Genomic DNA, 14,871 nt, shown 5'->3' on the forward strand with positions numbered 1-14,871 from the left:
GGCTAAAATTTATGAAGAAAAATGACTAATTTGCAAAATTTTATGACAGAAACAAAGAAAAAGGCATTTTTTCACAAAATTTAGGAACTTTTTTTATTTATAGCACAAAAAAAAAAAAAAAAAAAACACTAGTGATTAAATACCACCAAAAAAAGCTCCATTTGTGTGAAAAAAGGACGCAAATTCCATATGGGTACAGTGTTGCATGACTGAGTAATTGTCATTCAAAGTGTGAGAGCGCTGAAAGCTGAAAATTGGTCTGGGCAGGAAGGGGGTGTAAGTGCACTGTATTGAGGTGGTTAAAGAGAAAGGTGAAAAATACACAGGAGGATCAGAAACTGGATTTATTAGGGGGGTGGGAAGAGTATAGAGTCCAGAATTGTGCTGCCAATATGGGGAACTTGATTACTAAGCTCTCCAGCCAAGAGTTCTAACAATGAAGTCTGAGGTTAGTAGGCAGTATCTGTTTTGTTTTACCATGCCGGCTACACAGATCTCTTGTCTTTTTGTTGGTTTTAAACCCTCTAATAGTAAAATATTGTAATGACTACTAGTTTAGTTCATTTACATACATCCTCATTTTTGTATGTTTTTCTTGTTTTGGCAGCCATTGGTATAATTCTGAAATACCTCAATGGTCAGAATAGACCACACAGCACTCAGGATGTTTTCAGTAACCTGCAGAGAGAGCATGGCCTGGGCAAAACTGTGAGTAAACGTATGCTATAGCAGCCAGGAGTGTGTTTAAAGTTGTAGAGCAGGCAATGTGCTTTCATGTGGGAGTGATGCGGGTGGCTTTTTTTTTTTTTTGCACATTTGTCTTTATTTAATTTTATAACATACAGACAACACAATCCACAGATTGTGGAAATCAACCACCGGCTACACATCAAAATTACCGGTGTACATAAAACAAAACAACAAAAGGAGGACAAAACAAACTATGACCCCCCCCCCCCCCCCCCCAGAACAACAGAACTTTGCCTAGACAGATAAATTCATTGCTTGAACCTCAAGCCAGAGGTTGGCACATAGTGAAACATTGGTATAGCTCTGACACCCTGCGCAGCCCTGCCGGATAATTCCAGTACTGCAGTTCCCCCCCACATCCGGAGAAATGAAGATCCAATGAGGAGAGAACTATTCCCCACTCCAAAATGATCAGTACATGAATTGTTAGTAAATCTGTAATCATCAATACCCCTTTACATTCACCTCCTTCTTACATTCTATATCAAGGATCAGTAGCTATAACCTTCCTTAAATTTAATCCTGATGCCGTGTCCATAGAAACCAACCCCCCCCTCCCCCAAACCTTGTCAAATTTATTCAATGCCCCTCTGCTCAGTTAGGTAGCTTTATAAAAGGGAACTGCCTTATTGACTAATGCCTTCCAGGACTCCAAAGTTGGAGTCAAAGAGCACTTCCACGTTAGGATATGCCGCTTTTTTGCATAGTACAATAATAGGGTAAGAAGAGTCCGTATTGCCCTGGTAGTGGCCAGAGTTTTCACCAGATGCAATACACACCTCAATCGACATGGGAATCGAGATGGAAGTGACTGACCTGGTACAGCATGCAACAGCTTGCCAGTAGGGTTTAACCTGAGGACAATCCCAAAATATATGCATGAAATTTGCTAGGGGTGCTGAGCACCTCCAACATAAAGATTGTTGGTTTTCAGACATCTTAGCTAGTCTATCTGGGGTGAGATAAATTCTATGTAGGAATTTTATAGTGGATCAGTCTGTCTCTAGTAGAAACTAGGTACTGAAATGCAGTTCCCCACATGTCGTCCCAGTCATCCCTAGCCAAGCCCGGGGCTACAGCTTTCCAAGCCCGTGTGCAGGGTTCTAGCAATTTGGCCGTTTCCTGAAAGAGGTCTTTGTATAGGCTAGAAACTGGTTTAGGTAAAGAGTTGCTGCGTGTCAGTAGTTCTAAGTCACTGGGCTTAAGGTCAAGAGGCTCTCTGCCAAATTGCGAACAAAAAGAATGCAGCATGTACCTAAAATAAAATAAAAAAATAAATTAAAAAATGTGAGTTAGGTAAATCGTAATGGAGTTTCAATGCATTAAATGTCATTAGGGTACCGTTTTAATTCTATGTGATGTAAAAATTCCATATTTAGTCCAGACCATGGGGTCCAGGTAATCAAAAAAGTGTGGTAAATTAGGATTTCTCCACAGATGGATACTGGGGGAAAACCTGCTTGGGCTAGACTGCTTCAGTCCCTGAGTTATGGTCCATGCCCTTATCACTGAGCGCATGGAAGCTGTCAGTGGATAGGGAGCTCTCAGACCCCTGTAAACAAGGTGAGAAAGCGCCTCATATGAACCCACACAAGCAGCCTCCAGAGACACCGAGGTATCATCCAGAGGAGCGGTCAGTCAGCGGTGAGCTACGTTTAACTGGCCAGCTTGGAAATATTTGTGAAAGTTGGGTACCGCAAGGCCCCCTTCCCCCCTCATGGCTGTTGTAGTATGGCTAGTCTAGTATAGGGGATTTATCTATTGATTTAAAAATTGACTTTGGAATCCACACTGGAGAGTTCCTGAAGGTGTACAGTAGTAAGGGTAGGATCTTCACTTTAATCAGGTTTTTCTTGGACCCCCCCATGTCAGCCTACTATGGGTCAGCTCCGCCTCCTCTGACCCCTCCAGGACCACCTCTTTTTTAGCCCATAAAGAGCAGCTGTCTGCCCACACCAGTGTTCTTTTTTGATCCTCGCTCCGGACGCCTTTTAAAGTTTTTTTTTTTTTTTTTTTTTTATTTATTTTCTCCATCCACCATCCATCCTGTTCGGGTTCAGCCTCTCCCGGTTCAGAAGACCCCCCCATATAGGCTGTAAATCTTCTGAGGAGGTGGGTTCCCGTGGTGCTGGGATTGTATGGTACAGTATAAATGACTGTGTATTACTGGCAAAGGTCACTGGCAGTATAAATGACTGTATATACCTTCGTTAGGCACGCACTCCTTCCATGTTTTTGTGTGTTCAAGCAGTGGTTTGGCTCGCTGGGACTTGTAGTTCACTGCCTCCACATGTATTTCTTTCAGGAAGCTCAGAGTTGAGCAGGTGAGGTCAGAGGTAGCTTCCTCTTTGGGTTGCCTAGCAAACACCAGAACGCTCACTGCTGATTTGCAGCAGGCTCTGTCCTCTAGGCTAATCTCAGCCTCCAGCTGATCAATCTGCTCTGCTCTGGTAAGCTTCCTTCCAGGTCTCTCATTACTTTCTGCTGTGTTACTTGTCTGTCAGTGTTTTTATTATCCTGTGCCTTTATAGGTCTGGGGAATTTTGCCTGCCTCTATTCGGAGGGAGAAGTTTATTTTAATTGTTTTTATTTATTTTTTATTTTTTTAAAAGGGAGCACATCCTCTGTGTTTTACAGAGCGAAGGGCCCAGTGCGGGATAAACGCCCACAAAGAGGTTCCAAATCAGCATTCCAGCCTCAAAAGAGTAAAAAAGGGACTAGACATGACAAATCGCAGAGTCACATGCAGCTGGATAGATGCCTGTTGTCACAACATTCCAGATCTCCCTCGCTCTTACCTCACTTTAGTCGCTCTGACCTGAGCCAAGAGAGGTCAAGACATCAGACAGCCTCTAGAAAAAGCAAATCCGGGCACAGACAAAGAAGAAGATCCTCTTCTTTGGATAGGTCTTCATTGCCAGCCCAGGCAGAAGAAAGATGCGGTTGGGCCTGCTCAACTGAGGTCCTCAGAGGAAAACGGTTTGTGCATCTTGCTTCAAGGAGGCGGCTCAGGACAATGCTGCGAAAGCACGCCAGGTTAAATTCTACATTAAGCACGCAGTCAAGGAAGGGTTAAAGAGTGTTTCAAGGAATCCTGCTCATCCTGCTGTATCTTCAGCATGTGCAGATTCAGATTATGTGTTTTCAGTGCGTTTTAACTCTGAAGTCAATAGCGATTCAGATCCATCTGAGGCTGAGATGGTCTCAGAATCGCATACGTTTGATTTTTGCACGGGTTCCCCCCTTGGTGGAGGCTGTTAAGGATGCGATGAAGTGGCAGGAAGAATCGTCGCCTCCAAAGAGACAGCAAAGATACTACCCGTATTTAAAGAAATTGTTACCTTCCTTCCCATTCATTTCTGAAATTAAAAAAGTAATTGACGATGAGTGGACGGGCTTGAGAAGAAGCTCAATGTGCATAATGGAGTATCGAAGCTGTACCCCTTGGGACACTACCCCTAAGGTGGATGCTTCATTACATAGATTCGCCCGCCACATTACGATTCCTCTGGAGGAATCGGTCTCTTAGAGATCCTAAGGATCGCAGAATAAACACAGACCTAAAAAGGTTGTATAGTTTGGCCAGAGCAGCCTGCAGACCTGTGGTAGCACTCACTTCTGTGACAGCAGCACTTGGGCTGGGTTCGCACCTGTGCGTTTTTGGTGCTTTTTACATTTTGCGGATTTACACTACCATCCATTTACCATGGTCTCCTATGGAGCACGTTCTGTGGTGCGGGTCTGCGGAATGCAGGGAGCGCTGGGAGTGCATGGGTGTGAATCCAGCCTTAGAGTGTGGGTAGCGGAGCTGGTGAATGGATGTTCGGATGAAAGTCTGGGAAGTGGCAGTTCTTCTCCTTTGCAGTTTTCAAGGCTGCTGTAGAGTTGTGGCTGAAGTGTCTGTCGACCAGGTCAAGATGACAGCAAAGCTAATGACTCATTCCGTCACAGCCCGCAGAGCCTTATGGTTGAAGCATTGGTCGGCTGATAAGGCTTCTAAGCACAGTCTGTGTTCGGTTCCATTCGACAAGAAGCTACTCCTTTGGGAAGACTTAATCAGCAATTCAGCGGGTTTCCGGTGGCAGATCTGGCCTAATCCCACAGAAGAGAAAAAGACGACAGCAGCCCTTTCGGTTTAACAAGAGATCCAAAGAAGGATTCAGAGAGGCCAGTGCTTACAGATAGTTTTTCAGACAGTGGAAGGGAGCCGGTTCAACCTTCCAAGCCCAGGGCCAACAAAGCTCCTAAGGCTTCAAATAAGTCCTTCTGAAGGTGTCTCCGCTTAACCCTCTCAAGTAGGAGCAAGACTAGCCCAATTCGGGGGGGTTTGGGTGGACAAATTACATGATGCCTGGATTGTAGCCGTCATTCGATCACGTTATCGTCTCGAGTTCAGAACAAGGCCCCCTCAGACCTTGTTCATAGAAACTGGACTTCCTACGGATTTGGAAAGGAGGCAATGTTTGCAAGGATATATAGGGGAGCTGTTGGCAGCAAGGGCCATCCTTCCGGTTCCAATGCACGAATTGGGTCAGAGAGTATGTTCCCCCTCAGGGGGTTTCGGACCAGTTTTTGACCTCAAAATCCTGAATTCTTACATGAAGGTTCCACCATTCAAAATGGAGTCATTGGAAACAATCATTTCGGTTGTGGAGTCAGGAGACTGGATGGTTTCCATCGATCTGGCGGATGCGTATCTTCATGTTTCCATAGACGCATCTCACCATCGCTTTCTCAGGCCTTCCGTAGAAGGCTCTCATTTTCATTTTTAATGTCTCCCATTCGGTCTCTGCACGACTGCGAGAACGTTTTTGAAGCTACTGTCTGCTGTCGTTGCGACTCTCAGGGTCAAGGGAGTGCAAATATTCTATCTCTCTAGACGGCATGCTACTTCTGGGTCCATCAAATGAGCTCTTTCTAGTTCTTGTGAATTTCACCTGCAAAACACTAGCTCATTTTGATTGGTTGATCAACTTTCGGAAGAGCCAGATGCATCTGACCCATATGTTGGAGTATTTAGGAGTACAATTCGACACGGATTGGGGTCGTGTTTCTCTTCCTCAGAGGAAGGTCCAGGAGATCCAGTCTCAGACAAAAGCAGTGATGGCAAGGGCTTCTATGATGGTGAAGGAAGGCATGCAGTATCTGGGGGTTCTATCAGCCACAGTTCCAGTAGTCCCATGGGTCAGGTGGCGCAGAAAGAGGTTTCAATGCAACTTTCTTCTTCAGTGGGATCGTTACTCCTTGTTCCAGAAAATCTATCCGCCAATTCGATAATCTGGACCCTGGTTTGGTGGTCAGTAGCTCGCAATCTTTCCTGCGGAGTTCCGTTGAAGGCCTCAGAACCAGTAGTGGTGACGACCAATGCTAGTCTGGCAGGCTGCGGGGTGCACTGCCTGGGACAGCAGGTTCAAGGCCAAGGGAACCTTTGTGGGGCAAAGAGTTCAAATTTCCTGGGATTGGCTGCTGTCAGACGCGTTCCAACCTATGTTGCGAGGTCGAGCTGTCAAGATCCTTTTGGACTAAAAGAACTACGGTGGCTTATGTGTCTCATCAAGGGGGCACAAGAAGTCGCCCTCTTCTTTAGGTGGCATGTCAATCTTCCTTTGGGCAGAGAAGAATCTCGGCTCTCTGCTCGGCTCTCTTACAGCATCTTATCTCCCAGGGCCTGGGGATGTTTTAGCAGATCGCTTGAGTCGAGGCTTTGGAGATCACAACAAATGGGGCCTCAACCCCAAGTGCCTATGCAAGAGCCTCAGGGTCTGAGGGACGCCTTTGATAGATCTTATGGCATTGGAGGAGAATTGTCAACTGCCTTGCTTCTTCTCCCGGACCTGGCATCCACAGGCGTTGGGTCAGGGTGCTCTGTCCAGATCTTGGAACTTCCCCTTGGTGTATGTGTTCCCGCCGCTTCCATTGGCTCTCAAAATCCTGCTGAAGATTCAGCGAGAAAGGGTAACCGCAATAGTAGTCCTACCTTACTGGCTCAGGGAGCCATGGTTCCCTCTAGCTTGGAGGATAATGTTGGGCTCACCAATCCCACTGCCTCCTTGTCAAAATCTCCTTCTGCAGAGTGGGGCCTGACACCCGAACCGCAGGAGGAGGAAGTTAATGACTTGAAAGTGAGAGGGGCCTTAACTGGCTTGGGTCTCTCGGGCGGTGTAGTGGAGACATTATTACAGGCTCATAAGAGGTCCACAAATGTAACCTATCACCGGATCTGGAATACTACAGAAAGGGGTTGGGACCTTGGATCTCCTTCAGTTTCTAACATTTTGGAGTTTCTGCAGAGTGGTGTCTAAGGGTTAGCTTATAATTCCCTGAAGGGTCAAATCCCCGCCTTGTCGGCTATGTCATGTACAAGATATGCTCTACATCCGTTGGTGATCTGATTTTTAGGGGCAGCCATAGAAATCAGACCTCCATTGAAATCGTTTTTTCCAAAAGAGGGCTTAACACTAGTCTTGGGAACATTGCTGGTTCCTCTGTTTGATCAAGCTTTCTCTTGTTCATTATTTCTTAACAGTTTTTTTGTTTTTTGTTTTTTACTAGCCGTTGCCTCGGCCAGAAGAGTCTCAGAGTTGTGTGCCTTCTCATCTAAAGAACCATATTGTTTGGTGCTCCCAGACAACATAGTCCTTAGGCCGATACCGAGCTTTCTACCTAAGGTGGCCACGTAATTTCATATGAACTGGGAGGTCATTCTCCCAGCCTTTCCGGAGGATACAGCTGATGAGTAGAGTAGGTTAGACCTGGTCTCTGCGGTTTCAACCTACCTGAAATGGACTAAAAGCTTTTGAAAACAAGATCAGCTGTAGGTGTTCCCAATGGGGCCTAAAAAGGGTATGCCAGGAACATCCAGAGTTGTCTTCCTGGTTTTTCAAGACCATACATATTGCATACAAAATACTGGGCCTTCGTCCTCCTTCAGAGATCAAAGCACATTCGACGAGAGGTATGGCAGCATCCTGGGCAGCATACGCAAAGGTCGCAGCTGAGGTAGTTTGCAGAGCAGCAAGCTGGAGCGCGCCCAAAACCTTTTTATTAGGCATTACAGGCTTAATATGGCTGAGGAAACATTTGGCTCTACGGTTATTACGGCGGCTGTTGCCCATTAAAAATTTGAGTAGCATTGAATTGAGGGTTTAGTTTATTTTTTGTCTTCCCTTCTTAATATTGCTTGGTACATCCCATAGTAAGCTGACATGGGGAGGTCCAGGAATAAGGAAAATTGTTATCCATACTTACCGTAATTTTCCTTTCCTGGATCCTCCCCATGCCAGCCGGGGATTCCCACCCAGTTTATCTGTCGCGAGGCGGGGCTTTTTTTTATGAACACTGGTGTGGGCAGACAACCACCCTTTATGGGCTAAAAAAGATGTGGTCCTGGAGGGGTCAGAGGGGGCGGAGCTGACCCATAGTAGGCTGACATGGGGGGATCCAGGAAAGGAAAATTACAGTAAGTATGGATAAGAATTTTCCTTAATCTTCCCAATGGAGGGACAAGGGGAGATTTTTCCAGGTGTGGAGTTTCTTAGGATGACAAGCAGAGGGGAAACATTAAGTGTAATGAAGTCAGTCACTGAGTTTGAGATCTGGAGTCCTAGGTTTTTAATTTGCATTGCCCATTGCAGGGGGTTATTGGGCTCAACCTGTCCAGGTGCGGAATGAGAATGCGGGGGAATTATTTTGGACTTAGTCCAGTTAACCTTGAGACCAGAGACTGTAAATTTACCTAGAAGTGACAGCGCAGCTTGCAAAGAGGGTCCAGTATCCCTGATGAATAAAACAAGGTCATCTGCATAAAGGGCTGTAGTCTCGGTCAGTGTGCCCACGCCAATCCCCCTGGTATAGGGGGAGGAGCACAATGCGATTGCCAGGGGTTCCATAACCAATGCAAATAGTCCTGGTGAAAGGGGGCACCCCTGTCTGGTGCCCCTGCACACTGGAAAGGTTCCCAACACCCCTCCATTAAAACGGAGGGCTGCCACCTTATGGTCATACAACAGTGGTATCCATTTAAGGAAAGTAGAACCAAATCCCATGCGTTGCAATCCATTAGTCATGAATCACCAATCAATGCAATCAGAGGCCTTTTCCAGGTCAAAGAACACCAGAGCACCCCTAGATGATGTTCCTGTATCCAACTATGTGTATACACCCTCTGGAGATTTATATCCGTAGCCTTTTTCGGCATAAACCCAGTCTGGTCAGGTGATAACTAAGTGGTGCAGAATTTTCATTAACCTATTGGCAATCATTTTGGTATGTATTTTTAGATCCATAAATAACAATGCTATGGGCCTGTAAGAAGAGCAGGTTGTCAGGTTTGGGGAGTAATACCACATGGGCCTCATAAAAGAAAGTCGGTAAGATCCCTGTTTCAAAACAATCCCCATACAGTTGTAGACGTCTGGGAGATAGAATGTCTGGATATTGTTTGTACCATTCTGCGGGGATCCTGTCAGGGGCCGGTGACTTGCCATTAGGAAAGGAGGCAATAGCAGTCACCAATTTTTTGTCAGTGAAAGGTGCCTCAAGGCAGGCCGCCACCTAATCTGGTAACACTGGTATCTGAAGGGGATCCAGCAGGTTAATCAGAACCTGGTGGTCATATGTTGGGATAGCAGAGTACAATTCTGAATAATGGAAAACAAAAACTTGTATGATACTCTCCCTGTCCCTCACAAGGGTACCTTCTGGTGAATAGATGCAGGGGATCGCTGTGTGCACCCAAACATCTGCAGTCACATAGGCCAACAGTTTCCTGTTCTTGTCCCCCTTCTCAAACAATTCTTCAGCTCTGTGTTTAAAGTTACATTGGGTAAGGTTTTGGAAATTAACCAAGAAGGCTGGCCATTTGTAGCTCCGTTAAGGAGGAGGGGGAGGGAGCCTCCGCATGGGTCTTTGCACATTGTAATTCATGAGCCTGAAGCACCTCGGATTCTGAATTTTACTCAGCTCTGGCTGCTTTGATGGCTGATACATATATCCCTCGAATGGATGCCTTAAACACATCCCATACTACAGGTCTGCCTGCCGAGCCCTCGTTGGGATCCCAGTATTCCTTTTAAATGTGGTGAGACCAGTGCCTCCACCAAGGACTCCGTCACCCAACCCAGATGCAACCTCCAAGTCCCATGGCGGCTGCCCCCGGCAAGACTCATCAGTACTTGCAGGGGGGTATGATCTGACAGCCCCCCCAGCCAGGTAACAGACCTCTGTAATCTGGGGCAATAGAGCTGGGTTGGCAAAAGCCAAATCTATGTGGGAGGAGGAGGTACTGATGTGGGAAAGGTAGGAGTAACCTCTCTCACCAGGATGTTTCCACCGCGACCCCTCCTCCAGAGCCGCCGAGTCTGCCCAATGTCCGGGTCGGGTTAAGTGTTCAGAGCATAATCCAGGATGTTATTAAAATCACCAGCCACAAGCAACTTCAGTGGGCCAAAAGTGGCAACTTTTTCCAAGTTCTGGCATAGCACTTCACGCTTGAAAGTGGGTGGAACATATATGTTCACTATTGCAGGTAGCTGGGATTCAATTGTAAGGACCACTACTATATATCTCCCATGGGGATCAGTTACCACATGCTCAATAGAACATGACAAATTCTTAAGATAGGTACTCCCCTGGCATATGAGGAATGAGTGGAATGTATAGCTCTCTGTATCCATTTCCTGTTTACGGACAAAATTTTGTTGCCCGTAAGATGGGTCCCTTGTAAGAGGACAATATGGGGATTCTGCGATTTGAGGCATTAAAGGACTAACGAGCGTTTGTATTTGGAGTTTAATCCATGGACATTCCATGAAAGGAGTTTGAGATCACTCATTAAGTAGGGTCATGTATATCACTGGGACAGGAGACATCCAATATAGAGGGGAGGCCTGAGGGGGGAGAGCCAGGACACAGAGAGCCACAGAGCATCACATAGCAGCATTTACACATCGTAAACTGTACTAGACAAATAAAAGGCCCCCCATTTGTTTAAGTTCTGAAGGCAAAACACAAATGGGAAGGAAAAAAATTCCCCCCCAAAAAAGTTTGAAAAAGAAAAAAAGGGGAAAAATAGTCAGAAAAATTAACAGTTGAAGAACCCAACTCCATGTTTGCTCCAGGCGAACAGAACCAAAAAGGGGAAAAAACGCCGGAGAAACATTAGTCCCAAAAACCACTGTGGACATTAGTGGATTGTTCCGAGAGTTCATCCACTCAAGAGAGTCGTGTAGATGTATAGGTAGTTCAAAACATCCAGGACAGTACCTGAGATTCCCGCAGTGAACAAATAGATCTCGAATTGTTCAGCACAATTCACTCATTCAGGAAGGCAGTTGTAGTACAACAGGGCTCTAATGGAAAACCGCAGCAGCAGGAACCACAACTCCAAGCACCATTACAACAGGAAGGTAGGTAGTAATGCGCCCCAACCCTCAGGCACCAAACTTGCAGAACAGGCGACGTAACCGCAAGGCTAGGCAATGGAATCCAGCCAGTCGACTGCATCCTCAGGGGAATCGAAACATTTTTCAGAGCCATGGTGGATACCTTCAAGCAGGTAGGATACAGCATGTTGTGCACCAGGCCCTTCTCCCTCAGGCGTCTGCGGACATCCTTAAAGGAGCCCTGTTTTTTCTGTAGATCTGCAGAGAAATCAGTATACAGGTGTATGACAGCATTCTCATACATCAGCTCAGGGTGTTTGCGGGCCTCTGTTAGGATCAAGTTCCTGTCCCTGAAGTTAAGCAGACGGACTAGAAAAGCACGTGGCCACGCACCAGCAGGCCTCCAACCAGTGGGCAACCTGTGTGCATGCTCACAATATACACTGGTGACAAGTGTTGCAGGCCCAGGAGCTGTTTGAAAAAAGACTTTAGCAAACACCACAGGGTTGGGGCCCTCCTCACCTTCCGGAAGCCCAACTACCCAGACATTGTTGCGCCGGAGACGGCTCTCAGTGCCCTCCGAACTGGCCATAAGGATCTTGACCTGTTGCTGCAGTTCCACCACAGTTTGTGTGTAATCCCGTTTAAACCAATGAAAAAAACACGTGCAGTGACTGGACAGCCCGGAACAGCGGCGGTCTGTACAGTGCACTCCACAGTCCGGACTCTTCATTCTTAATCAGGATCCTGTGGAGGAGGACTTCTTGCTGCGATTCAGAGTGCCCTAGGAAGACTGAGGTTTGTTTTTAGACCCCGCAGAGGGCTAAATCTGCTTGCGTAAAGACCTTTAGGTTAAGGTAAGGGTCCCCAGAGTGGGGTTTTCTGTAATTTGACTTGAGGATCTTCTTCCCCTTCTCCTTGTCTTCTCCCACCCTTTTTTCTTTGTTGGTGAAGGTGAAAGGATTCTGGACTTTATCATCTTTTTTTGGGATTATTGTTTTTTTAGTTTATTCACAAACTCAATTGTTATTGTTATTAATTTTTTGAAGAGTTTTTCATACAGACTTTCACACAGATTTTTATTCACTGTTTATTCAGATTTTGTGGTTTTTTTTTTTTTTTTCTATTGGTTTACACGGGATTACTTACGATATAAGCGCAACTTATTTGTACACATTTTTTTTGCACTATAGAGATATTTGATAGTTTTTGTTGCAGATATATATATATATATATATATATATATATATATATATATATATATATATATATATATATATATATATATATATATATATATCTCTAGCGCGGTATAACCCCACATTTTTCCACCACAGTTTGTGCAGTGGAGGCAGTAGTATCCTCCACCGCTGAGATTCGTTGCTCGGCTTCAGTAAGGCGGCCCCTGAATTTGTCCGTGTCTTGCCTTATCAGCCCACATTCGATCGTCAGTGTGTCTATCTTCCCCTCCACAGATGATTCGCTGTCCGCAATGGCTGCCAGGATCATTGCGGTGGACTGCTCTCCCTTCAGCTCTGGTTCAGCCCGGGGTACTGCAGAGGATCCCTCTGGATCCGATGCCACAAGAACCGCCAATAAGGAATCCATCTGCGGCGGTACAGAGGCTAGAGGCAGGACAGTGACAGGCAAGATGGCCGCCGTACAATTGTTTGGCGGTGGAGCCCAAGTGCTTGGAACGGCTGCCTTAGCAGATTTGCATTTTCCAGTTATGGAGAGGAATGGGACAGCCCCCCAGATGGCAGAAAGGTGCTTGCTGAGCAGGATGGCCCGTGGATTGCCAGGATTCAAGCGGATTGATTATACTGATGGCGGGAGCTCACGCTGGACACGTCGTTGTCCTCCTCTCACATCTCAGTCATGCCCCCATGCGTTTGGCTTTAAAGTGGTTTTAAAGTCCCTACTCACGAATCCTGGAATCCCTTCTGTTACAGAAAAGGGCTCACACACAGACTCCAGAGCTGACAGGGAGAGAGACAGGGACAGAGAGAGAGAGAGCAGTGGGATGACTGAGGCACGTGAACTGACCACAGTATCATAGCTCAGTAGCCATGATTCCCATGGCCAGCACACTAAGGGGGACACAGGAACAGGCAGGATCAACCAGGTATATTTTTTTAGGGTTACAACAACTTTAACCACTTCCCGCCTGTAGAATGACGGCCGCAGGGTGGTTCTGTTATCCTGACTTGGCGTCCTATGACGTCCAACAGGATAAGCTGCTCATGCACGGTGATCAGTGGTGTGTGTGGATCGGACACACCGCATCTCCGATCTAGGTAAAGAGCCTATGATGTAGGTTCTTTACCATGTGATCAGCTGTCCAAGCTGATCATGTGTTTTCCTCCATTTGCCTTGTCAGCACAAATGGAGGAAAGCCAATAAACAGCACTTTATGGTTACTAAGTGGGTAACCAGGAAGTGCCGTTTATTGGCTTTCCTCCATTTGCGCTGACAAGGCGCGGGTAGAGGAGAGCCGATCAGCGGCTCTCCTGGTGGGGGGGGGGGGTCGTCTCGGTCTGAGCTGATTATCAGTGCAGACCCATCGGCAATGCCCATCAGTACCCCACCAGTGATGCCCATCTGTTTTATAAACTTTATTTCTTTATTCAATGTTTTCTTAGATTTTACAAACAATATTAAAAATCAGACATACCTCCCAAGTCCCGCCCCCCCGCCCCTGTTCAATCCACCCCTGTAAAAGAGTCATTATGTGTTAAACACATTTTAAATGGTACCTTGGTGGGGGGGGTCTGACAGCCTAAGGGGAGACTGTCTGGGATACTGTTTGGGTCTAGCTTCTCACCCGTCCAGCACACCCACCCAACTCACCCTGTCCACTCTTTCCATCCAACAAAACATCTCTCAGGCTCGCTTGGGCCATTTCTTTTGAGTCACTTCCCGTTACATCAGTGTTTTACCCGGTAAGTAAGGGTTACATATCAATCCCTCTTGCGTCACACCAGGGTTTCCAAATCAATTCATATTTCCATAACGTGCTTTGCTTTTATATATATCGCTTTTTCTTTAAGAATTACTGCATTCATAGTGTTTAGCCATTCTTCACTGGACGGGGGTAGCGCCGACTGCCATCTCTGGGCAATCAAGTTCCTTGCTTGGAATAAACATCTCGTAACTGCTACCTGTCAGTTTTCTAGGTTCCCCACTCTCTCCACTAAACCCAGTAGGCAGCCTTTCTCCCCTAGTCTTTCAGGACAGCACCTGGACCTGTCGAGAGCGCAGCTTCACCCACTTTTCCCAGGAAACACTGCAGTCAGTTTTTTCTTTAAAGACCGGACGCTTCCACCCTGGCCTCAGTTGTAGTGTTTCCTCCGCCATGGTGGAAGCGCTGCAGGGAGCCAGGGGTGTGCTGCGCTTTCTCCAGGTGGAGAGAGTAGGGGGCATACCAGTATGCTGTGTCTTTTCTGACAGGCCAGCCCAGCTTCCTCCTTTACGTGCGGGGGTTGCTCCGGCGTCCTCCCCTCTTCATACCTGGCGAGGGTCAGGCTGCTGGGGGTCCCCGCTCCTTTAGACCAGCGGCTAGGCAATGGAGGAGCGGCATCTCCTTTTCATCCCCAAAGCCTCAGCCTTCCGGGTTCCGGTGGTGAGCGCGTCACTACGGCCGGGGGCGGGACCTCTAGCAACGCGGCTTCCGGTTCCGGCCGCTGGAACGCAGGAGGAGAGGGCGGCCTCTTCCGGCTGACGTCATTTCCGGCCCTCG

General features: G+C 46.8%; 1 protein-coding gene across 5 annotated transcripts in view; it reads left to right on the forward strand.

Annotated features, from left to right (window-relative positions):
* PSMC3IP (PSMC3 interacting protein) overlaps positions 1–14,871 on the forward strand; it is a 560,448-nt gene that overhangs the window by 144,378 nt on the left and 401,199 nt on the right. For all 5 annotated transcript variants that reach the window (XM_073608293.1, XM_073608292.1, XM_073608291.1 and 2 more), the window contains exon 2: positions 608–708. In XM_073608293.1, the coding sequence (XP_073464394.1) occupies positions 608–708 (101 nt within the window). The remainder of the gene's footprint in view (positions 1–607; positions 709–14,871) is intronic.

Source organism: Aquarana catesbeiana, linkage group LG12 (assembly GCF_042186555.1).
Source record: "Aquarana catesbeiana isolate 2022-GZ linkage group LG12, ASM4218655v1, whole genome shotgun sequence".
In the NCBI taxonomy this organism is placed as follows: domain Eukaryota; kingdom Metazoa; phylum Chordata; class Amphibia; order Anura; family Ranidae; genus Aquarana; species Aquarana catesbeiana.